The 27,237-nt window shown below is 37.9% G+C and overlaps 1 protein-coding gene across 1 annotated transcript in view; it reads right to left on the reverse strand.

Annotated features, from left to right (window-relative positions):
• Positions 1-27,237, reverse strand: part of pigk (phosphatidylinositol glycan anchor biosynthesis, class K) — a 78,120-nt gene that overhangs the window by 24,793 nt on the left and 26,090 nt on the right. Inside the window, exon 10 of the mRNA XM_073849639.1 lies at positions 17,480-17,555. Within this exon, the coding sequence (XP_073705740.1) occupies positions 17,480-17,555 (76 nt within the window). The remainder of the gene's footprint in view (positions 1-17,479; positions 17,556-27,237) is intronic.

Genomic DNA, 27,237 nt, shown 5'->3' on the forward strand with positions numbered 1-27,237 from the left:
CCTCATCAGGAAGCTCAGGAAATGGCTCGTGGGAATCTAATGCAACCAGTCCAACAAATCGACGAAAGAACTTACAAAGATCCCACACTGATCAAGCTCAAGCTGAATCTACACATGAAGAAGAGACATTGCCGTGTTTTGATTCACAAGAACTGATGAAAATGATGATGCAAGAGTTCTTCAAACGCAAAAAGGAGGATCGGAAGTGGGAAAAGAAAGAGAAACCCACTGCGGCCTGACTAGCGGCCAGACAAGAAGGCAACGACCACTTGGTCCAACAAACCACACAGAACAGCACCCCTTCTCCTTACCCCAAAAACACTGTAACTGTCATAACTTCAGATGGACAAGACAGCTTCTTTAAACATCCAGAGCAAGAGACAGAAACTGACTCAACACATGACACGTCAGATCACAGAAGATTCCAACAAACACCTTCTGATATAACAACTCAATCACCCGAAAGTGCTGTCCTGGTCGTCTGCCACTCCTCCGAAGAACACAGAATCAGTTCTGAACTCGTACCTATCTCATCTCAAACTCCAGTCCCTCAACTCCTAGGCGATCTCACCGAGAAAGGTACAACGAGAAAGTTTTACCTCCCCATCACCATCGAAGGTCATGTCAAAGTGGAAGCTCTTCTAGACACAGGAGCCGACATCACTCTAATGTCAACTGAACTCCTTGAGAAAATTCAAAGAACGATAACTGATGGAACTTTCAAACTCCAAAGGTGCGAACTGAACCTGCAAGCATACTCAAACATGGGCCTACAGCTGAAACATGTGGCCCCAATTCACCTAACAGTGGGACCGATGAATCTCATCCACCCAGTCTACATCTCACCTCTAAACAACTATCCGCTCCTCATAGGAAAAGATCTGCTAAATCGCTTCAAACCCTTGATAGACTTTAAGCACCTGAAATTGTGGACGCAAGTCCGTGAGCCACTGCCCTTCCAGTCAGTAGTCCCCAATGAGTCGCAGTGTCAAGCCACAGACGTTGCCTTCAATTTGCTTAGTGACGATGCAGTGTCAAAGTCAAGGCCAAGCTCAAGTTCAACGCCAAGCAGCAAAGAACAAGGCCCTTTCCTCTGCTCACTGCAAGCATGGGACTCAGACTCAGGTCCCCCTCAACTCAGAACTGCCATAAATGTCTAAGACACTTTAGTATCTGTTGCAGTGCTAGCCCCTGGGCAGGAAAACTCAGCCGGCAGCCTGAATCTCTTCAAAGTAACGAAGCACAGACACCAAAGCCTACCAAAGGACACCAGACTCAAGAAAGCAGATCACCAAGGACTTAAAGAAATTCTACATGAGTACAGGGACTCTTTTGCAAAGGACGTCCCGGACTGTGGCCCAATGAAACTGATACCCACAGCGTAAGTCCATGACTGCCCAGACAATCACCAGGGCAATCTGAAAGCGGGCGTGGTCCGGCTCAACAGCGACCCTTGCCCATCACAACCATTCAATACATTTCATGCCCTCCCACCCATCCCGATGGCTACAGCTCTTACCCGCCACCAACATACCACTGGTATGCAACACCCCTCCTCCTCCCACATCAGCAGACCTGCCCATTTCTGCTCACATCTTCGAACTTTACTCTCCTACGAGTTCTACACTTGACTAATCCACGTCTTCAGACCTCCACACCCTCCAATCCATCAAGAACATGCTGCATCTGCTAACTGATGCCCTCACATATGTCTCTGAGCCCCTAACTGCGCCAAAGCTTGTAGTCCCTCAGAGCCAAAGGGGGATGAGGCTTAGGCATGCATACGATGCACCATGCGCAGTGCACTGTGGTGCCAAAACCACCTACAACCCATTCAAACAGGTGGCACAGTGGCCTGGCATACAACAAGATGTGGCAGATTACATAGAAGGATGCCTGATGTATTGCCAGCTTCAACCAAGAAACCCAAGCCACCGAGCATAACTCAAAATTGAAAGAAATGATGCAGGAAATATAGAGACATTTGGATGTAAAGCCCCATGCTAGCCATCTCCTTCGCACAAGGAACTTAGTGTCGGAAACAAAGTGTGGTATTACGGTTTCGCCATCCTTGGCAGAACACTCCCTATCGCCTGTCAGAGAAAGTCCTTACCCCACTGAAAGGAATCCCACAAGCTCTCGCCTGTTGCCCACCAAACCAAAATCGGGCAAGGGCGCAGCAAGTCAGTTCCTCAATAGGTTCGCCAAAAGCCGATGAAGAAACATTGGGACTCCAACCGACAGCAAAAGGGGGAAGACCAAACCCACTGACACAGACTGACAATTCATGACTATGCCTCACACTAACATGATTTCTATTCTTCTAGGTAAACACACAGCTAACCTCCCAAACACAACACAAATCACCTAAACATTCTCCTCTGCCGCACTGCTAGGACCAACCTCCGCCCAGCAGAGAGGAGCTGCTCCACACATGTGACACTTATCCTTACTGTCTAACCTCAGTCAGTGTCATTGTGTCTCTTTGTGTTTTCCTTTTTCTCCCTTTCTCTATGTGTCCCTTCCTTCTAGCTCTCATCAGAAACTTACCTAACTTTTCTTTTAAGTCTAGGCCCCTGAAGATGGGATTGACTCAGTACACCATATTATTTGCAAATCATTGCCAGAAACGTTTACATATTAGGAGACCCCGCCAAACCGTGATCTTGGTGGCTAACTGTCCCGTTGTCATTTTCTATCTCCAGGTAGATGTTATGATTCGCCGCCCTGTTTCTCTGCGTAATCAGGATTACCAATAGCTAACCGCAAAGTCTACCTCTAAAGGTGTATGGCCGATTCGACCCTATGATGTTTTCCAGAACAAACTACACCCTATCAGCCCCCAAAAGTCTCAGGCCGACACCCGTCAGACACGGGAAGCCCTTGCCCACATGCAGGCAGATGTGAACCACATGCTGCGCTAATTACAGAAAATGATCGTAACCCAGGCTGAATTAAGCGGGTACAACCGGCGTCCCAAACGATTATTGGGCGCCCTGCTGGGGCTGGTGCGGCTGTAGGCACTCTGTTTAACATTCTAAACCTAGCCACCTTAAAACGACATGTGAACAAACTCCAAGCGGAATCACGATTTAGCACCGTCACAGATCTTGATAATCCCCGCACCCTTTCAAACTAAATTATCAAGTTCATGAACAAACTATTTGCGGTCGTACCAAAACGGTTACGCTCAAACGCAATGCCTAGTTACTCCCATGGCCTATGCGCTACGAGAAAGAGACTCCTTAATGGATAGCCCGCCTTGAATACGATCCCATGCACTGTCTGACGTAGCACCTGATCGAGCACACGTCTACACCGCCTCGTTGAACTCCCGATACTCCGGTCAATCAAGACCGCCAAATTAACAATAATTCTAACCGATGCGGCTCTACGTTATTGCAAGTGCCTCTAACTGAACCAGGCCAAATAACTAAATCCCTGCACCAGACTTCAGCTAGTGATGGAGATGTTGTTTGTGTCTTGTGTGTGCCTTGTTCTCTCTCTCTGCCTCTTGTTCCAGTGCCTGCCGATGTTCACACCAGAAACATCACCAGCCAAAAGGGGGATGTGTAGGAATCTTGGGCGAACAACGTACAAAACAGAAATGGCCATATTCCAAAGAAACAAAAGGACCCTCTTTCTCAGTCAAAATGCTGACACATGACCATCACATGATAATCACCAGACGCTAATTGTATGGACCGCTTTTGTCGAGATCGGCGTCTTACGCATCCAGAGAGAAGAAAACGCTCTCTGTCTCAGAGCACCTAAGAAACAAACCTCCAGTCTTCTGAAATAAAGCTGGCATGGCACATGATGCGTCCAGCGTGACTCACATGGTTTTTCGGACTTCCTGTCCCCCTCTCCTCTGACATTCCAAAACACCCCGTCTCTCAATAGAGATACGTACACTGCAAAGACAAACTTTAAGAGACAATCAACTTATTAGTATTGCTATTAGAGCAACAGTATGTTCTCTTTTATATGCCTGCTGTGTTTTATGTGATGATTGGAGTTTAATCTATGCATTATATGCCTTTGGGAAAGGAAGTTGTCAAATGTATTAGCATGCAAGCGATATACTATTGTTTGATATGGGATGAATGATCTTGGCAATTGCAGTTTGTCTGAATGAACGAGAAAATTATATTTTGTTTTGACTTTATGCATTGAAATAGTTTATTGAAGTTAATAACAAAAGTTGCAGAGAAATCGATATCCTAATAAGTTACGTACCAGAAGGAATTACAGGACGAAAAGGGGGTGGCGAGACCCGCCCCTCTAGCAACGCCATTGGATCCCAGCATCTTGGGACGTGCCCTAGCGGCCCGTTTAAAACTTCATGTTCCTAACAGAACTAAGCGAACTCAGCAAGAACTCAGCGAACTCAGAGCTCCCAGCTCTCGCCTCACGCCTTTCGCCTCTTGTGGTTTGAGTGCTTTTCCATCTGCGCTCGACCGCTCGACCAAGCACGCGACGGTGCCATCAAAACTCTACAGAACAAACTGAAACTTCGTGACTGCCAAACTCTTCAAAGCCTCGCAACTCTGATACAGAAGAGCTCCGAACGCATCAACCTGCGTAACCAGGCAACCGAAAGATCGGCTCCAGAAAACCACTCCTCCACGTCGAGGGATTTCCCAAAGTACAGTCATCGACCAGCAACCAACCAGAACTTTCGCTCAGACGAGCCCCCGGAACCCCCGTTCCCGGCACAAACGCAAGTAACAAGATCTCTCTTTACTTCGCTGAAACTGGTGCAAAATACTCCCTAAGTAGTTAAAAGCTAAGTCTCTGCTTTTGTGATTTTCTAAGGTTGCGATCTAAGAACTAGTTAAGATACTAGAACATTTGGGGTTCTCCTCAACTCAGTAATTTCTCATCCCCGGAACTGTATGAGTGTGAGCGTGAATGTGTGTGTGTGTGTGTGTGTGTGTGTGTGTGTGTGTGTGTTCATTTGTGTTTAGTAGAGATTAGTTTTGTGTCTTAGAGTAGTCAATAAATCTTTGTTTCATTAAAAGAAGTGTCTTGAATTTTATGTTCACAAAGTTCTATCTGTGTTTAGATCAAGCTACCTCAGCTTTAAAATTTCCTAACGTAATATTTTGGTTTATTTGTGATCTTGGCCAGGAACATAATGTAAACCTTTTTTTTTGAGTTAATACAGTATGCTGAATTGACCACTTTGCTGGACGAATGGTTAAGAAGTGTAATCTATTAACTCTGAATCAATTTAATCAAGGTCCGAATCTTTCGATTCGATTCCTTATTTGAATCATTATAAATTTGAGCTAATTAATTCCTTACACTACATTAGCCATTTTGAGAGTTGACCATTTCAAATTTTGTAGTTAAATGCTGTATTTTTCAAGCGCTTTTAACAAATTATTATGAATCTCATGAATCTTATAGAATCACTTGCAAGAAAATTAAGAAAAATTGGACAAATGGATAGTGGACAGTTTTATCATTTACCACATCAAATTTGGAGTCTCTAACTCAAACTCTCTAGCACCACCAACAGGCCAAATTTGCACTCATGTTTCTGCTAATAAGTTTTTAACCATAGGGTCTAAAAGCAACATTCTTTTTTCATATATGCATATCAATTTTTCATTTCTATGGTCAAGATTTTTTGCAATTTAGCATTTTCCGAAATACATATTTTTTCGAACTCGTCCTAGATTGTTTGTCCAAAATTGGCTCAGATCATCTTAAAAGCTTTCTGGCAAAAAGTTACCACAAGCTTTTTGATCTACCAAACCATTTTTGTAAACCACACTAATAAGGAATTTGACAAAGTTTGTGCGAAAAAAGACTAAAGGCTATATCTCCACAACACTTTAACGGATTCTGAGCAAATGTGGTACAGTATGTGTTATAACAAACACGACCTGAGGGACATAAGTGGTTTCAACACAGCACCACATACTGGTCAAATTATATAAAATTTTGACATTTCTGCTTATAACTTCTGACCAGTTTGGCAAAAAAAAAAAAAAATCATAAGATTGGTCTAGTTAGATTCAAAATGGCATGTCGAATCGAACAGTATGTAATTGGCTTTTTTGGGCATCAGCTATTTTGAGTTTTGTAGTAAAATTCTGTATCTTCTTCAACATGGGTCTCCAACCCTGCTCCTGGAAAGACACATTTCTGTATCTCTCCATCTTGCAGTCCACTTCTGAGTGCTTAGTTGTAGAGATGCAGTGGATTATTGTAATCTGGCATACTTTACTGAGAATGTTCAGTATTGCTCCACCACTGTGTTCCAGGGACAGGAATGGGCTCTTTAAAATGCAGAAAGTGAGCTTGACTACATTACGTATGCATCCAGATGTATGGGGTTATAATGCTCTTCCCCTTCAATTTATCATCATTTGATGAATTACTTAATTTCTGTAAAATACACAACATTCTAAAAAAAAGTCACTTTACCACCTGCTTAGAAAGACAATGTACTTAAAAAGGTGGGATTCTCATGCTAAAAACAATGAAAATGACTTAACTGAACAAATAGTGCACAAATAGTGGTGGTTAAACTGGATTGCGGGTGGTTAGTCAATATGTTGCAGATGTTACTGTGTGGAAAGGTGATGCAACTATTCAGTGAATTCGGCCAATAGTCTCAAATAAACCGCAAATATAATTATTCATCCTTGGTGTATATTGCTTTGGCTATCTTAAATAATTCTATGCTCTTCTGAAATGCTCTTTCAATGTCCATTTTAAGAGTTGTTTAACTGAACTTTGATCATTAAACTTTTTTAATCTAAGAAGAGACATCTTCAACTACTAAATACATGAAAACTTTAAACTGATGTTGGCGTGCACAGAATTACCTTAAAGTCAGTGACCATCAAACATCAAACAAATCAAACATGTAAATCAGTCTACCCAACGTTTGATGAATATCTGATCATGGAAAGTTTGAAAGAATAACCCTCTGACCATCAGAAGGCATGATTAGAAATAATATTTTAATTCTACATTAACATTCACTTACAGCAATTAAGCATTTCTAAATATACACTATAATACTCGTTACTTTTAAAGAAGTAATTGTTTTATATTTAATTAAAAACACAGCTGAAGAAAAAAACATTCGTATTAATCTAATCACAGTGAGAAAAAATAAGCATTTTTAATGTTTTAGAATTACTAGAATTACTAAGAATTACTAACATTACTATTTTAAGAATACAACAGCAATAATGTTTAAAAATAACACTACCCATTAGGGGGTGAATAAACTTTAAAGGGCCCTTGAAAGTTCTACCACGTGATGCAGTGTGACAAGTCTTTGGCTTGATAAAAAAGATGTCCATTCAGCACTCCTATAACACTAAAACACTTTCTCTTTGAAACAGAGCAAGAAAAGCACCTTCATTATCTGTGAAGAGTGGCCACAGGAGAATCTGACCTGAAAACCACACGCTTATTTTTGAGTGTTACATTTATTCTGTTTTTCCAATTTTCACAAAGCAGTTCCTGCATCACACCACTGCACATTTGCATTAAATTCTGCTATCATCTTGCTACCACTATGAGATTTTGATCCCTAGTAATGGCTTTTTTAGCCTTTTGTCCTTTTCATCATTATAGATTTTAGAAATTGCTTAGAAAAAAATGCTGAAAGTTACACACCAAAGTTTTTTTTTAACAGACACCAAGTCCTAACTACCTGCAACAATGCATACGTTTAGGCCAGAAGTACTTTATCCATCCAAACTACATTTTTCAATGTGACAAAATGACAGCCAAACAAAACATATTTGATTTTGACCCATAATTGTTCCATGTTTTCCACACTTGTGATTTTACCATGTACATTTCACATATGCAAAATACTTTTGTATATGTAATTTTCATGTTAAAAAAAATTCTGTAAAGATCTACCCAGCACAACACCACAGAAACTAAGCGAGTAACAAAAAGTCCTGTTACTTCATTTCTCATGGTTGCAGCTGGATAGGGCAAAAAGTTGCTTACATTGCATCATGTCTGGTTGTTAGGGGCATGAGCTTTAGAAATAGTGAGGTTTACCTTAGCCAGTATCACTAATAACATGTAACAGAGCAGAACTGGCCCAGAGCTGGTTTGAATTTGACTATATTTGGCAATTCATACTACACAGCATCCTACAAAAAAAACTAATTTTCCTTTTCGATCCAAGAATCTGTTGCACTATTTGAAAATTGTGGTGCACAATAAACATCCAACTGAAGCAACTCTGCCAGGAAGACTAGGCCAAAATCATACCTGAACAGCTTTTTGTTTGCCTGATAAAAAAAAGACTGTGGACTATGGATTTAGGTACAAAAGCAAGAGGAGAAAATGGAAGCGTTTTAGCATATGGGGAACAGCAAATAAAGAACTGATTTAAAAAATATCTCAGCAGTAAGTTCATATGAGATCATAGCGTTCGGTCTTCAGACGGAATCATTCCAAATGCTTGGACATTTTGTCCAGAAGTAATATTTTAATAAAGAAATCAGTAAAGAGACTCTCTGCTCAACATTCTGACTAATAAAAAATGATGAAGAGAAAGAAAGAGATGGATATAGAGAGATCAAAGGGTTTGATGTAGTCTGCATGAGGCCAGTAATAGAGTCCAGCACGCAGTGGGAGGGAACGTCCAATCATCAGATTCCATCCAGCTACATATCGCCCGCATTACCCCCACTGAATAGAACATTCACATATTTATGAATGTCATCTGCAAAGCTCCGTTATGACAGTTCGATATCATCAATCATGACAGCCCTGAATCCTTAGCAATATCCTGTAGCCCTCCAGATGATTTCTGAAACCCACTGGGGTTTGAACGGCAAAACCACTGCATCAAAAACTGACAGGTGTTCCTTCAGTCACAATTGAATATGACCATCCCTGTATCACATTTTGTAAAATATTTAGAAGTATCAAAAAATATGTCCTAGATTTAAGAACAAATTTAAGAGAAATACTACAAAAGTCAGAATCCACCTTAAAAGGGATCATCAGATGCCCAAGTTAAAATGATTCTTTAGGGTCTTAATGAAAAGTGTATAACATACTTTGGTTAAAATTTCTCAAGGGTAGTGTAAAAAACACTCTTTTACCTTGTCAAAATCAGCCCTTTTTAGAGTGAGAAATTCTGTTGCATGTTCCTTTAAATGCTAATGAGCTCTGCTCACCCCGCCCCTCTCTGCCGTGGGATGACAAGCCGTGAAGTTTACTTTAGCCGCGTTTAGCTACGAAACTTGCTAACTAGCACATTATTAAGAAAGGCCATTTGCAAAGATGCATAAAAAACCCTTATACTCATTTCGCTGTGGGTGAAGCTGCATCACGAATGATTCGCACGAAAACGAAAGTAACGTTAATCCTCTGCGTCTTCAGCGGCTCAGATCTCGGGAGTAAATGACGACTGCTACGTTCATTATTACATCCACCTCAATCAGAGAAATTCTTGTCTTCCCCTGCACCTGAGTCGACACAATAGCGATCAGAGTCAGACTTTTTCAGCTCGGTGAGAGCGGTTTTAGGGTAAGGCGCTCATGTCAATCAACTATTGTGGCGGCGGCCTTTGTCGGTGTGACGCCACACCGACAAGAAGCTAAGAATGACCTGATTTTAAAAAGGGGACATTACTTTTAAAGATAAAAAACCACTGGGTGGATTTTTATCATTGTAGGGTGGTTGTGTACACAAACTGCCAACACACATTAATGTTCAAACAACATATAAAAGTGAGTTTTGCATCCAATGACCCCTTTAACATTTGGTTCTTTCCAAGGTGGGTTGCAAGGAGTTTGGCTGATATGTGAATGCTGGAAATGAATTTAGACGTCTCTAAGGCCAGAAACATTTTTTTTTTTTTTGCAAGTCGACTAATGCCAGGATGAGAATACGGTGATTAAATAAATAATAAGATGTAAATTGTATGCAAATTACACTCTGAAGTAAACTATAGTAGGATAAACTGTTATATAAACAGGAGGACTTAGCCAATATTATTTTTGCATTCATATTTGCTACAACTGCAAAGTAAAACAATACTATTGCATTTCCATTTCTTTTCAAATGGGGAAAATTATATAGAGAGATGGATTATGGCAGCAGATGTCAAAATTACAGTCACTCCCTCTGTAGCTCTATTAGAATCCACATTGCAGCTTTGTTAACTCGTTTTCTTGCATTTAATGCCAGAGTAAAATAACTCAAAACTGTAGTGATACAAATGTACATTCAGACAGACAGAAAGAAAGAAAGAAAGAAAGAAAGAAAGAAAGAAAGAAAGAAAGAAAGAAAGAAAGAAAGAAAGAAATTAGAAAAATAATCAGTTGTACATTTTGAATTAATTAATGTTAAAGAAAAGCCATTTCACATCAAAGGAAATGTGAAAAAGAGAAACAAATCACATATGAATATTTCTTTTATATCAAAAATGACAAGAATATGAACTTTTATGAAATTCATGCCTGTGAATATTAAAAGACAATCAAACTTAATACTCCTATTTCAATAATATAATAAAATTAATAAGCTCACTTAATAAATTAAGCGAGATTACATCCATAAAGTACATTTGAATTATTTTACAAATTAAGTACTGCAGGTTTGCATAAAATTCAGTTTGAATTTCCTCGTGTTTTTATTCATTTTGATGAATATCTGTGAATATGAATATCTATCAATTTTTGTTGTTGTTGCTGGTATAAGTGAGATGAGTAATAAGCAATAAGCAATAATGATGCAGCAAACAGCATTTGTCTGTGGTCTATATTTCTGCAGCATACAAATACTGTTTTTTTTTTTGTTTTTTTTTTTTTTACAAATGTGTAATCCAAACCATCCTGAACACATACAGCTCTGGAAAAAACTGAGACCACTCCAAATTTTTCTTCAATCAGCATTTCTACATGTATGGCAGCCATTCAATTTCAGTGCATGTTGAATTCCAATACTGATTAGGTAATCACCTCAACCAAATCTTATTTGTAAAGGAAACGTATAAAACACACTTCTGTGGTCATCACTATCCTCTATTGGCCATGCCAAAAGAGTTAAAAAGAAAAAGGTTTGAATGAGGAAAAGAAGGGTTCAATTCTGGCTTTACTGGCAGAGGGATACAGTGAGCGTCAGGTTGGTTCCATCCTTAACATTTCAAAGACATTGGTCTGATAAGAACAAGGTCAAGCTGCAGACATTGGAGACAACAAAGCTACAGACCAGCAGAGGGTGAAAATGACTCCACACTGATCGGAATGACTGCCATTCGACTCATTTGAATGTCACTCAACAACCGTAGGATGACATCAAGTGACCTACAAAAGAAGGGCAGCTGAGGTGAAGTGCACAGCGAGGTTAGTTTGAAACAGGCTTCTTGGGACAAGGCTGAAGTTGTACAAAGCTAGAAAAACAGCAGGATAATACGCCATGCCACACAGTCAGGTCGATCAAGGTGTGGATGGAAGACCACCAAATCAAGACCCTATTATGTCCAGCCCCATCTCCAGACCTGAACCCCATTGAAAACCTCTTGAATGTAATCAAGAGGAAGGTGGATGGTCAAGAACTGCTTGAATTTTTGTGCCAGGAGTGTCAAGTGTCAACAGCAATGTGAAAGACATGCCAAGACACATGAAAGCTGTGACTGATCAGGGTTTTTCCACCAAATTTCTGAACCCTTCCTACGTTACAACATTAGTATTTTGTGAATATGAACATGCAAATAAATTATTGTTTAAATAAGTGAATATGAACTTGTTGTCTTTGCATTATTTGAGATCTAAAACATCTTTTTTATTATTTTGACGTCATTTTCCGCAAATAAATGCTCTAAATGACAATATATATTTATAGTCACACTTTGTTTTAAGCCCAATTCTCACAATTTATAAACCATTATGTATGACTTTTGCATCATAAAACTCCAAATTTGCTGGTTATTAATGGTTAGTAAGGTAGTTGTTCAAGGGGTCCTAAAAACATAAAAACATCTAAAAAGTTACAAATCTCCAAAAGTCCACTCCAAAGGGAGATTTTTAAATTTTAAAATTCACAACACTTTATTGGAATTTTAGCCCACAACATTTCATTTGACTTTAACCATTCTTTGGTAAAACGACTTGTGTGCTTGGTTGGGGTCGTTGTCTTGCTGAATGACCCGCTTTCTCTTGAGACTCAGTTGACAGACACATTTTTTTTTTTTTGTACATTTTTGTTTAGAATTTGCTAGTATAATTCAAGATTAATTGTTCCATCAATGATGGCAAGCCATCCTGGCCCAGATGCAGCAAAACAGCCCAAACCTTGATACTACCACCACCATGTTTCACAGATGGCAAAAGGTTCTTATGCTGGAATGTAGTGTGTTCCTTTTTTCCAAATATAGCGCTTCTCATTTAAAAAGTTCGATTTTGGTCTCATCTGTCCACAAAACATTTCTCCAATAGCCCTCTGGCTTGTTCACATGATCTTTAGCAAACTGCAGATGGACAGCAATGCTTTTTTTGGAGAGTCTCCTTGCAACTCCTTTCTTCTTGCTGTGCTGTTCTCCTGATAATGGACTCATGAACATTAGCCAATGTAAGGAAGGCCTTTAGTTGCTTAGAAATTACCCTGGGTTCCTTTGCGACCTTGTGGACTATTACAAGTATTGCTTTTAGAGTGATCTTTCTTGGTTGACCACTCCTGGGGAGGGTAATAGTGGTATTAAATGTCCTCCATTTGTACACAATCTGTCTGACTATGGATTTGTGGAGTCCAAACTCTTTAGACAAGGCTTTGGAACCTTTTCCATCCCGATGGACAACAACAACACTTTTTCTGTCCTCAGAGATCTCCTTTGTTCGTGCCATGATAGACTTTCACAAACATGGTCAAACTTTAATTGATCGCTGTTGTTTAAATAAAACACGGCAGACACTGACACCTGATCATCTTAGTCATCAGTGACTGAAAACATCTCTGAACAGATGGACTCTAATTTCACCTTCAAATTAATTTCTAATCCTAGAGATTCACATACATTTGCCACTCACAGATGTGTAATATTGGATCATTTTCCTGAATAAATAGATGACAAAGTAAATATTCATTTGATTGGGTTCTCCTTGTTTACTTTCAGGACTTGTGTAAAAAGCTGATTATGTTTAGGGTCATGTTTATGCAGAAATATAGAATATTCTAAGGGGGGTTCACACATTTTCAAGCATATACACATTTTTAAAAATAAAGGTGCTTCACATTGCCACAGAAGAAACTTTTTATCTAAATGGTTCCATAAAGCAGGCATGTGATTGGCTAAGGACAAAAAAGCAGGAAAATATACTAAGACAACCCCCCCCCCATCCCCCCCATATAATGATTTGCGGTTGTCGGTTGGGAAATTTAACCGAAATGAGCATCCCTAATAGCTAGCAAATACAAGTAAGTTAATGTTAATGCAGCTTAAACATCCTGCCATAGTGGAAAATCACTCAAAATCGATCATCTAATCCCGGGGTCTTCAACTAAAACGGCTCGAGGTCCGGTAATGAACCCTGCGCACCAGCCGAGGTCCGGACAATTATATATAAAAACCTTGTTTTTTTTTGTTTGTTTTTTGCCATACCAGGGTATCTGCAGCATATTTTATCTTAAATTCTAGACATTTAAATACTTTTTTAAAGACCTGAACAAAATTATTAATAAATAAATAAATTATTAAAATGACTGTAAAAAGCATGATTTACAATTGAGATGCAGATTTCACAAAACAAAAAAGATTTCTTAAATGATAAAATTCACATTCCAGCCTTCAAGAGTAAAAAGTATCAATTCTTATTGTGACGAAGGACGACCTTTTTCAGGCAGATAAAACTGGCTGCTTGAGAATCAGCCAATCAGGAGCGTCACTGCGCTATGCGGTTCGCGGGAGCAGATAGTTTCAGTTTCGGAAACGTTTGGAAGATAGCGCTGGCGTCGAAAGACTGTGCGGTTTATATTTATATTTATTTTTATATAGATAATCTAAGATAGTGTTGCTGTACTTAGTAACGAGTTCCAAGTATTGTGTGCGTGCAACTACCAGTAAGTATACTGAAATTTGCTGTTGTTTTTACCTCACAATAATGTCGTGACATGTTGCTGCTCGTTGTTGTATAATGGCGGAGCTTCGCACTGCTCGTGTGTTTCATTGAGAACGCTGTTCATTAATGGAGATGTTGCTCTGCAAGCCTTATGTGTCTCAGTTGAAATAATGTTTGTTGTTATTGCAATATGTGTAATGTTGTTTATTTAAGGAGTAATTATGCAGCTCATTATTATATGTTCAGCTGAATTTAGTATGTTGTACGTATATTGTTGCAGTTAATGTGCAGCAAATTAATCTTTGAACAGGGATGTACTACTGCATTTCTAAGTTTGTATTTGCTTAGTAATAAGCATTTATTATAACATTGCATTTCAGTCATACATAACAAAACTATAATTTAATTTCTTAATTGTGTTTGTTTTATTATATACCTGCTAGGCCTGTAATAAGTGTCTACATTTACTGATTTATGCCTGTATCTCTGTTTCAGAACCATACACATTTAAACCTTTTATTTTAATAAAACACCTCAACGGAACATCTTGTCTGCATTCTAATCGATGCCCCTTGGTGGTCACAACCTTTTAAAGACCAGTCAAATTATACAGTCCTTTCCCATCACCAAAACACTTATATTAATTTAAACAATTATTATCAATCAAGTATTATATTAATTAACATATATTTTATTGCCTTAATTGTTTAAATTTGTATAACACATGATCTTGTCGATCCATCAGATAACATTTACAACTCTACGTGTTTGGTGCTTAAAACCATGGACTGATTTGTTTACATTGGTCTTTTTGACAACAGTAGACGTACGAGCTGATTAAAAATGTCAGATCATTCTCTTCCAGCAGGAGGCGCTATCAGAATGATACACAAAACAAGCTCCGCAGCTGACTTTGAAACGCGCAGCGCTCATATTTATTCAATGGATAACCTTATAAAGTTTCATCGCAATTATTGCCTTTTAGTCCCCACATTTAAGACCACCTGAAATAATTAAGTCTTTCTTAACCCTTAATAACACTACAGTCATCAATAAAAATGAAGAGCTTTATTTCAAGAATCGACTTTCAAAAACCCTTAGCCTACACAAAATACGTTTCTTTTTATTTTGCACAAGAGAAATATTAGGGAAGTAAATTAATATCAGCATATGAAGTATATTCGTCTATCATTGTCTCTTAGAGAATGTGCACATTAGATGCTGAAAGCGCTGTTTTTACTTTCACTTTAACATATGCAATTTTCACGTTGCTTGTGTGATATCCATTGGCTCACCGTCGTGGTTTAAAATATAAATATGTATAAAAATACAGTATAAAAATATATTTACAATATTTTGCGACGTAACCCCAAAATAATGCATTTCCCATCAACGTTTTTCACTCACTGAAAGCTACATCTGTCTGCCGATCTCTGCTCTCCTCACAGCACGGAAGATTGCACCCAAACGCTGAACCTAGTGTGCTTGATATAAATGTATTTATTAGAAATAGCGTTTGGCATTTTTTTTTTATTATGTCAAAAGCTTTCACGGTCCGCATGGACGCATCTTGCGGTCCGGAATCATACTTCGCCATCCGCCATTTGCGAACGGTCGCAAATACGTGACATAGAGGTCACATTTTCAGGTCGAAAAATCCGGAATTCCGGATTAATCCGGAAAAATCACATCCCTGATAAAGAACCTTTAACATCTGAAGAACCTTTCTGTGTAATGCCAAGCCAGCAGAGGGAGCCCTTACCCATGAACTGACTGTTGCTGCTCCCTCTGCTGCCTCGTTGGTAACTTCCTGTTTGGTGGCCATTTAAGCAGAGCCTAAACCAAACAGGCTTTGTGAAGTATTGTTTTGCTGTGCGGACTCTACTAAGCGTTTTCCCATTGCCTTGTTTTTGCCACGGTTTTGTTTCATTGTTCTTGTCATAGTTTTGCCATTGCCATAGTTTTTCCTTGTTTCATTGTTTATTTGCTACTTTTGGACTGCCCTCTCTGGTTTTTGGACTGTTTTTGTGGATTACGCTATTGTTTTGCCTTCGTGTTACTGTTTGTTTGGATATCGACCCTGCCTGTCTTGACTACGATCTGTTAAATAAAGCTAGCGTTTGGATCTTACACGCTGTCGTTGAGTCCCGCGTTACATTCTGTTTCACAAAAGGTTCTTTGTGGCAAAAGAAGGTTCTTCAGATTACAAAAAGGTATAATATATATATATATATATATATATATATATTAGTGGTGGGCCGTTATCGGCGTTAACGTGCTGCGTTAACGTGAGACTCTTATCGGGCGATAAAAAAAATATCGCCGTTAATCTATTTTCAAAGTTGGGTTGGGAGCTGGGTCTAAACTACGCAAGATATGATGACTTTCACCTTGATATTTTAGCGCGGATGACATATACCTAGTCGAATTGCACTGTAGGGGGCGAGAACGAGTCTTCAACTTCTGTGAAATTACCACATCAAATGAGACGTGCAGACATGGATGCAGTTATGAAGCCGCTTCAGGGCAGGTGCGTTGCTAGACCCTTTTTCATGGGGCACGTGAGTTATCATTAACTTTGATAATCCCGAAATAAAGACATTAAACTATATGCAACAACTGAATTGACGCTTCTAAAAGCAACGCAGTTTAATCGAAGACTATGCACGCATATAGGCTATCCATGCCCGTGCGCGTCTGTGCATTTAACGGCTACGCGCACGTCGTGCAGCCTTTTGCGCAGAAGTACTTGGTTACACAAGTTTGTATAGGTAATTATGTTGTAAATGCAATTGTCAAGCAGTTTGTGATGCATTGTGGAAAAAGGAGATGAGCGCCTGTTCTAATGCGCCACCTGGCCCGTTCTCGAAGACTTACTTTTAGTCATTATTTGGGTAGCACCATTATTCTGAATGCCTTCAGCAGAATTCAAATTAGCCATTTTAATCTAGATTAATCTAGATTAATTCCAAGATTTAATCTAGATTAATCTAGATTAAAAAAATTAATCTATGCCCACCCCTAATATATATATATATATATATATATATATATATATATATATATAGCTGAATAAAACATGACTAACTACTTTACCAAATATGGTGCATCACTGTCATTGTTTAAATGTCTTATTCCTATTTTTCTTTTTTCTCATTTTGTACATCAACACATTGCACTGACTGCATGAGGTCCCAAATGTTCTAAATATCTTTTCTCCACAATGTTATATGAATCTTTGCAATACAACACAATGCTGTGTTTTTGATTTTTCAAAACAAACTGGTGAACCTCCTTCGAATCAAAAACATATTTTAGTTGATAATGGGTTTCAGTTTGCTGTTAAGCCCTCCATCCTCTGTTTTCCAACCATTTTGTCATTCACACATTCCAACAACATTTAACTATAGTCTTACCTGATGAATAATTTCAGACACTGGAAGTTGGTCCACATACGTCAACGATTCGATTTGTATATCGCCACTTCCAGACCTGGAGAAAAAAAACATGAAAAGGTCTTAAAAGCAGACAAAACAAGCCCTTTTTGTAAATGTAATGTTTTCAAACTTCGCCTGCGGTGAAAACGAAACAAATTACTTGTTTTGTGTTCCATAAAATTGAAGCACCCTCTAATCTAGCTACATTACTATGCAGTGGGCTGAAGAAGCCAAAGCCTCATCACCGTACAGCCATCCCCTCCGCAATTGCCCACAGTCTGTTAGTGTGAGTGGTGGGATGATGTTTTGTCCCTCGTGTAGGCCAGCAAAGCTCAGGACCAGACGAAAGAATCTGCCTCAGCCCGTCTGTCTGCAACTTCATACATGAGTGGCTGCTGAAATTAAATTTAGTATGCAGCTTTCAATTCCACACAACAACTGACTGAGACCGAGCGTGATTTGGAGTGGAAGGTATCAAAACAAAAACAATTGTCCTTGATAATGAATGAAGGGAAGAAGCGAGAAAGTTGTAGAAAACCTCCATGAAATCCCACTGGACTACATTACTTGTGGCACCTATAATTTCTCTTGGTATAATACGTATCTGTATATTTCTGATTCCTGAGTAGCTGGAGCAACACTGCTAGCAGGACAAATAAAACAAATCAAGCATTTTAAATATTCGTTGGGTGATGTGGCGGAAGTGATTGACAGGTAATTTTAGAGGTGTCTTTGCTATTCACTGAATAAACAGCAAACAAACTGAAAAGTGTTTGCATGAAGAATGAGGACCGGAGGTTAACAAAACGACTGTAGCGCAGCTATATGTTGGAGAGCGGAGGCAATTGGTAATCTATAGTTGAGCACAGCATTTCAGACGACAATTCATTCTTGTATTTCAATGAGCAGCCTGGGCGGCCAATTCACAGCCCATTGGGATGAGGCTTTTTCTGTTAGTTGACAAAATGGCCTGTCATTCTAGCCATGTGTATAGCATAGGCACATTGAACCACTTTTGGTCTCAGTTCAAATGGCTAGACTTGAATTACTGCAAAACGGAAAAGCAACAAGAACAGCTAGATAATTTACTGTGAGTCTGTTGGCTACAACATCTGCACTCGAGCAATGGAACACCAATAACAACACTGCAGTAGCAATGTAGCAAATCGTTTTTCACTGTTTCATACTGACAAGTAATATAAACTATATTTTTTAATGTACGTTTTCAAATTACGTTTTCACATTACCAGCAACTAATATGTTCTGAATTGGCTTTAGCATGCTGCTATGCAGCAGATAGGGCATTTTGGGTGCAAAAGTCAAAAGAGCCAATCTTCTTTGTGATATTCTGATCCCAAGATCTAGATGCATCCTTCAAATCCTTGTTGAGAATCTCCTCAAGCTGCACCATTAAAGGTGTAATTCACATATGTAATACAAACAAAACAGGACATGTTACACAACAAAATGTATTACTGAGGCCTAATTACACAGACAACAATTACTGTCACTGGAGGTTGCACAGTATCTGTGGGGTTGCTACTTGACTCCATTATCCATACACAGTCTGTATTCATCATTTAAAAAAAACAAAAAAAACAGAAGACTTACGCTGTGTCCAAATTTGAATACTTCCCTTATATAATATGTGAAAAACAGTATTATATATTTAAGAGTATTATGTTTGAATTCATAGAATTAGAAAAACAGTAGATGAAAAGTACCTGGATGACCTACCACTAATGCCCAGATTCTTAAGTGCACATTCAATAGACACTTTACTATCCCACAAGGTCACGGGAGAGGATTTATGAATGGCAGCATAGTACGTTCAAATACTATATACAGCTGAGGTCAAAAGTTTACATCCTCTTTTCAGAATCTGCAAAATGGTAATTATTTTACCAAAATAAGAAGGATCATACAAAATGCATTATTGTTTATTTAGTACTGACCTGAATAAGATATTTCACATAAAAGATGTTTACACATTGTCCACAAGAGAAAATAACAGTTAAATTTATCAAAATGACCCCCTTACCTGAATGATCCACAGCTGTGTTTTGTTTAGTAATAGTTGGTCATGAGGCCCTTCTTTGTCCTGAACAGTTAAACTGCCTGCTGTTCTTTAGAAAAATCCCACAAAGTTTTGGGTTTTCTAGCATTTTTTTGTATTTGAACCCTTTCCAACAATGATTGTATGATTTTGAGATCCATCTTTTCACACTGAGGACAACTCAGAGACTTATATGCAACTTTTAAAGAAGGTTCAAACATTCACTGATGCTCCAAAAGGAAAAAAAAACATGCATTAAGACCTTAAAAACTTTTTGAATTTGAAAATCAGGGTAAATTTACTTTCAGGGTAAAAAGCATTTGAGCATTTGAACCTTCTGTAATAGTTGCATATGATTTCTTCAGTGTGAAAAGATGGATCTCAAAATCATACAGTCATTGTTGGAAAGGGTTCAGATACACAAAAACTCTGGAAAACCAAAGAATTTGTGGGACCTAACAGTTTTTCGGAAGAACAGCAGGAAGCTTAACTGTTCAGGGCAAACAAGGGATTTGTGAACTATCACTAAAACAAAAAACACAGCTGTGGATCAATCAGGTAACAACACAGTATTACGAATTAAGGGGATGTAAACTTTTGAATGGGGTAATTTTTATAAATTCAACTATTATTTTCTCTTTTGGACTAAATGTAAACATTTTTATGTAAAATATATTATTCAGATCAATTCTAAATCAACAATAACAAGCAGTTTGTATGATCCCTCTTATTTTGGTAAAATAATTAACATTTTGCAGATTCTGAAGGGGGGATGTAAACTTTTGACCTCAACTGTAGAACGGTCGCTAAGTAAGTTCAAATTCAAATGTAGTACTTACTCAGACAGTATGTGATTTTAAACACACCGCTAGGGATGCGGACATATAATTAGAGCCCCTCTTAACTTCTTGTTTAATTGCTTTCATTACTTCTGTCCATTTCTTTTCACTACGCTGAACAGTCAATCAGAGTGTTCTTTCACTGACGGGCTACAGCTCCAATTCAACAAGCTCAATTAAAAAAAAACAAAAAAACAAAACAAAACGCAGACAGGAGTTAGACTAGTGCCAAATGGTGCCAAAAACTAGGCCAACAGAAGCTCACCAATAGCCCTACAAAGGCCGACGGACAATCATCAGATTGGTGTGTCATGGCCATAAAAGTCCTCAGAAATCAAAACTGATGCAGTTTTACTTAGCGCACATTACTACTCATGCAGTGGACAATTTATCAGTGCAAGTTAATCCACAAATATTTGTCTTCATAATCTTTAAACCAATTTTGAAAATTGACTTCCCCTCTGAAATGAGCTTGGGCTGAACATCCTAAACCTACAACTCATGGTTCATGTGGACTTTAAAGTTGAGTTCTGCTTTGTTGCATCACAAACAGTCGTTCTTGCATATGCCACAGGAAATTTCCAGCTCTCATTGAAAACTAATGACTTCCTGATGATTTACCACTGTAAATTGCTTTTAGTGTGAACGCACCTTCAGATTTTTGTTGAAAACCTTAGGCATGCATGAGCATTAGTAATGATAGTTGCCTTAGCAAACACCACTAATAAGCATTTCAGGAAATCCGTGGCAATGAAGCTAATGAATCATTTACGGAGACTCAAAATGATACAACACCCATCACTGCAATTTTGCAACTACTTTATAGGATGAACTTTTAATCAAAGAGTTTTGCTAAATTTATAAGAAAAAACATCAGTAGGTGTCTGGAGAGGGCGAGTGTGTACTGAGAGTACACTTTCATTTCCTTTATGCCAACGCCGCACCTCCTGATTTATTTTTCATTTCGTAACATCACCTGACATTTAATTACTTTGAGACTTGAGACCTCCGCTAGGCAGTCAACATCATCACCCTGGGCAAACCTGAATTACAATACAATCTCGTAAAGAGTGGGCACGTATCATAAAGACGAGTGGGGAGTCTATTAAACCGTCCTCCTCTGTAAAACTTAATTTACCTAATGGAAGCCCTCTGAAACAGCAGCAGAGACTGCGGAGGAAAGGAGGCGGAAAACAGGATGGCTAGAGAATGATTTAGCGTCGTAACGCCTCTACTGTCATGCTCAGAGATACGTCTCATAGAGGGGGGAAAATAAGAGTTGTGATGCTTTTAAACACACTGGAGAACATGATGTTCTGCTATCCTGAAACCTAAAGGGATACTTATCCCCAAAAAGGAATATTCTGTCATCATTTACTCACCCTTATGTCATTCTAATCCAGCACAACCTTTTTTTTCCAGAGGAATTTTTTGAAGACTTGTGACTTTTTTATATTTTTATGCTTATGAACAGACTTGAGCTGAATAATGACACTATTATCTTCCGTAGTTGAACTGAACTTGTTTCATAACTGATGAACTCGGTAACACTGACCCTGTTATTGAACTAAATTGAATCAACATTGGACTAAATTGAGCTGAATGACACTATCGCCTTTTGTAGAGCTGCTTTACAGCTGAAATTGAATTTGTTTCATAATGTCCTGTTTATTATACTGTGAATTTTTGAAACAATGTGTATTGTATAAAGTGCTATATAAATAAATGTGACTTGACTATAAAAAAGTGAACCTGGGTCTGTCAAGTTAAGCTTTGTAGAAGCCATACAATAGCCTTGTGTGAGGAAAAGACTGAATTTATCTATTAAAATGTTTTTCAATATGCAATCTACAGGTGTGCATGAGTCATCCTTTTGAGATTGGTTCACAAATCTGTTAAGATTTTTGTTGTTTCAAATGTTTTTGAAAGAAGTATCTTATGCTCAACAAGACTTCATTTATTTTGTAAAGAATGCAGTAAAACAGTTATATTGTGAAATATTACAATGTAAAATAACAGTTTTTAAATTGTATACATTTCAGAATGTTTACCTGCTGTTCTTCAGAAAAATCCTTCAGGATCCAAAAAATGTTGGGTTTTCCAGAATTTTTGCGTATTGAACCCTTTCCATCTTTTCACACTGAGGACAACTGAGAGACTTATATGCAACTATTACAAAAGGTTTAAACACTCACTGATGCTCCAGAAGGAAAAAACATGCATTAAGAGCTGGGGGTGAAAACTTGAATTTGAAGGTCAGGGTAAATTAACTTATTTTGTCTTCTGGGAAACATGTAACTATCTTCTGTAGCCTCTGAAGGGTAGTACTAAATAAAAAAAAAAAAGGCAAAATAAGAAAAATGTACACATCTCTATTCTGTTCAAAAGTTTTCACCCCTCAGCTCTCAATGCATGTTTTTTTTTCCTTCTGGAGCATCTGTGAGCATTTGAACCTTCTGTAATAGTTGCATATGAGTCTTTCCGCTGTCCTCAGTGTTATGCCAAAGCTGAATTTTACATTCCTCAATGCCACATGTTCCTTCAGAAATCATTTTAATATGCTGATTCGGTGTTCAATTCTTATCGATTATTATTGCAATTTATCATATTATCATATAGTAGTGAATATATAAATACTGCACGACTGCATGAAAGTATAATACTTTCAAGGTATGATACTGTTTAGAAACTTGCAAACTTCAGTTCCCTCTTTGTGCTGCACAGAAGAAAGAAAGTCAAAGTTGGTAATCAAAGAAGGTTAAGTGAAAGCTGTCCAACCTTAATGGCATGCGAGCATGTTGTTTCCACATGACAGACATGCGCTGCTCCAGATGTGACACAACTAGTCCATACTGTCACAGGGCCAGACAGAGTGAGCAAGGTGACCAGGCATTAGAGAGTGGACACATGTCCTTGTCAAGGCAGTCTGAGCGGGGACGCCAGCCATGCATGACAGCTGTAAGACAGCAAGAAACAGGGGACAGAGACCTCCCCTCAGGTGCATATGCTGTCATTTCACCCACAGATGTGCCAGTATAGTGAGTCATGACAGCCTGTGATGGTGGGGAAAGAAAGGATACTTCCATTTCCCAAAGCAACAGTCACCGTTAGAAACTAGCACCGGTTTGACAGCTTGTTCAGTGCATAGGCTGATGAACCAGTGACCTAACCTACTTTAGCATGCATGAAATGTCAATTATTAAGAACAAAACTAAAACTATCACCATCATTAGTATTATATTAGTATTTTTGCATGCTGCAACACTTACATTCACAATGAAACAGTAGTAACAAATAATTTCTTCTGTATTGTGACATACATTTTAAGTGACCCTCGGCTAATCCAAGAGGCAGATGTGTTTTTGTTCTTTCATCATTCGCTCATCAATGGATCCTCTGCAGTGAATGGGTGCCGTCAGAAAGACAGTTGATAAAAACAGCAGACAAAACATCACAATAAATGATAAGTTATGTAAGTAATCCACAAACTGCGTGTAAGACATTTTTAACTTCAAACCATTGCTTTTATTGAGTCCTCTCTGAACGGAGAAAGCAATATTATGGATAAAGTTTTCTTGTCTGAATCACGAGAGAAATATGCACTGTGTTAAAGCAAAAAAAAGTCCAAAACAGTTCTACAAATATACAGAGCACAGTATAAATGAGTAAATATAAAAGATGTATTTTCTTAATTATTATGGCAATTTGCCTTTTCAAAACTATTAAACTTATGTACAAAACTTAACATACACTCTTAAAAAAAAGATGCTTCATGATGCCATAGTAGAAGAACATTTTTTTCTAAATGGTTCTCTAAAGAACCTTTACCATCTGAAGAATAAAAGGTTCTTTTTGGAGAAAGAAGGTTCTTCAGATTATAAAAAGGTAAGAAAGAGTTGGTTCTTTGTGGAACCAAAAATGGCTCTTCTATTGCATCTCTGTGAATAAGTTATACTCAACAAAAATGAGTACACCCTAGATTTAATTCAATAAAGTGTAATATTCTAGTATGTCTAATAACTAAATACACTGCCCTGACCCTTCTTGGCACTGAGTGTACAAGTTCATAACCAATTTTCACATCTGTCCTGTTAAACTTCTGGAGGATGACCTCCTTAAATGCCCTTGTCTTTAATGGGAAGTGTTGCTCAGATCATCTCTACAGAATCCCCCACAGGTGCTCAAAAGTGTTAGGATTGGGTCAAATGCATGTCCAATGAAGAATTTTCACCTTGGGACAATGAATATCTTCATTGTCATGTTGAATAAATTCCCAACAATGCAGGGAATGAGGAGAGGGTTGCATCTTCAGTTTCAGTAGTGGTGTGTGAATTCATTATCAGCATTGATAAAGCACAACTCCCTCACACCTTCAGCACTTATCCCTATATGCACTCTTAAAAATAAAGGTGCTTTAAAAGGTTCTTCACAGCGATGCCACAGAAGAACCATTTTTGGTTCCACAAAGAACCATTCAGTCAAAGGTGCTTTAAAGAACCATCTTCTTTCGCCACAAAGAACCTTTTGTGAAACAGAAAGTTTCTTCATATGTTAAAGGTTCTTTATGGAACTATTTAAACCAAAAAGGTTCTTCTACGGCATCGTGAAGCACCTTTATTTTTAAGAGTGTAAGAGCTTTACTAGCACAGAACGTCACTGTGGGAACCAGGAACTTCTCACTGTACTCCTCCTCTAGCAACACCATAACATTTTGGATGCGGATAGATCCGAAATGATTGACTTGGTCTCATGAGACCAGAGTATGGATTCCCAGAAATCTAAATTTTGTAAATATGGGCCTTGAAAAAAGCTAAATGAGTTTATTGTGCTTTGGCTACAGTAGGTGATTCTAGTGTGGATAAACAACCATCCATGTCACATCTTACTCTTTTCATAGCTTTTGCAGGCTCTGAGACACTTTCTTGTTGTTTCTCCTGCTATTTTATAGCAAAAACTCACTCATCACTAAATGAAAGCTTAAAGTGAAGACCTAATTATTTCAGGGGTCTTTTCACAAGTCCATTGTTTTTGAATTTCTGTTACTTTTGCTATATTTTCACACTTACAACAATAATTTGGTATTTTATATTTAATTTTATTCCATTGTCCTCTTTTATGCTAAGAAATAAATCTCCTGTCAGGTCTCTCTCAAGTGGTTTCATGGTTGTCAGCATTAAGTCTGACTATGATTCGGTGGGCTATATAACACTTTTAATTATCAAGAAAATTTGCAACACAGCATTTCGTCACTTTGGTAAGAAAATTGTATTTTCCTGAATAATTTTAACATTCTTCTTTGGTAAATGATCAAGCAGACATGCTGAAATATGTGACCCTGGACCACAAAACCAGTCTTAAGTCGCTGGGGTATATTTGTAGCAATAGCCAAAAATACATTGTATGGGTCAAAATTATTGATTTTTCTTTTATGTCAAAAATCATTAGGAAATTAAGTAAAGATCATGTTACATTAAGATTTTTTGTAAAATTCCTACTGTAAACCTATCAAAATGTAATTTTTGATTAGTAATATGCATTGTTAAGAACTTAATTTGGACAACTTTAAAGGTGATTTTCTCAGTATTTTGATTTTTTTGCACCCTCAGATTCCAGATTTTCAAATAGATGTATCTCGGCCAAATATTGTCCTATCCTAACAAACTATACATCAATAGAAAGCTTATTTATTGGGCTTTCATATGATGTATACATCTCAGTTTTGTAAAATTTAACCTTAAGACTGGTTTTGTGGTCCAGGGTCACATATAATATATTTCAAAAGAACCCTATGTCTTCTAAGTAAAGAGCAATTGCTACACTTGTTAAATTTCAGAGAGGGTGTACTCATTTATGCTGTGCACTGTAGCTAAATTTTGATGTGAGAGAACAACAAGGGATGAACTTTTTCACTGGAGGAAGCTTTATTGTGGATAGGGGATTGGCATTTTGGCCAGAAGCAATGGTTTTAAGTTAAAATGCCTTAATGATGGATTTGTTTCTTATAAACACGCAGCTTTTCACTTCACAAGACGTTAACAGGTGGACTGTGGATTACTTGTAGATTATAGATCGGGTGACGGCACCCATTCACTCCAGAGGTTTCATTGGTGAGCAAGTTATGTATTGCTAAATTTCTACAAATCGGTTCTGATAAAGAACAAGCTAATTTACATCTTGGATTGCCTGAGGGTGAGTATATTTTAATTTTTGGGTGACTTTTCTTTCAAGTCATGTGATGTAAACAATAGATAAAATCTAATGCGACTGGTTTCGCCCGAGGAAAAACAAATTGCAGTTTCCATATTTTATTACTATGGGAGAAAGAGAAAAAAAAACACTAAAAAAGACTGCAGTGGATCCAAGCAATTCAGCTTCAAGATGATAAGGGATGCCTGTAATCACTTATCTAATTGTGTATGCCTGCAGCAGACCTTATTTTTGCTCAGTGAACAACCAGTAAAATAAATAAGCAAGATAATTCAGTAATTTATGTGAATACTGAAGACCTTGACAAATATTATTACAATTTAAAACAACCGATTTCTATTGTAATACATTTTAAAATGCTATTTATTCTTGTGATGGCAAAGCTGAATTCTCAGCAGCCATCTTCACCGACTTTTAAAACAGTGTGATTATCATAAACAAGCTGCTTCTAAGTAATACAAAACTGCATCTATATAATACAATTATATGAAGGAAGGACAATTCACACAAGACCTGGTGAAAATCATCAGTGTTCTGATGCATTTAAGTGGAACAAAGTGATTTGTCTCATACATTATGTACTAATTATTAATTATTTATTCAATCACCATATGCTAATTTCATTCACTGACGTC

Source organism: Garra rufa, chromosome 10 (genome assembly GCF_049309525.1).
Source record: "Garra rufa chromosome 10, GarRuf1.0, whole genome shotgun sequence".
In the NCBI taxonomy this organism is placed as follows: domain Eukaryota; kingdom Metazoa; phylum Chordata; class Actinopteri; order Cypriniformes; family Cyprinidae; genus Garra; species Garra rufa.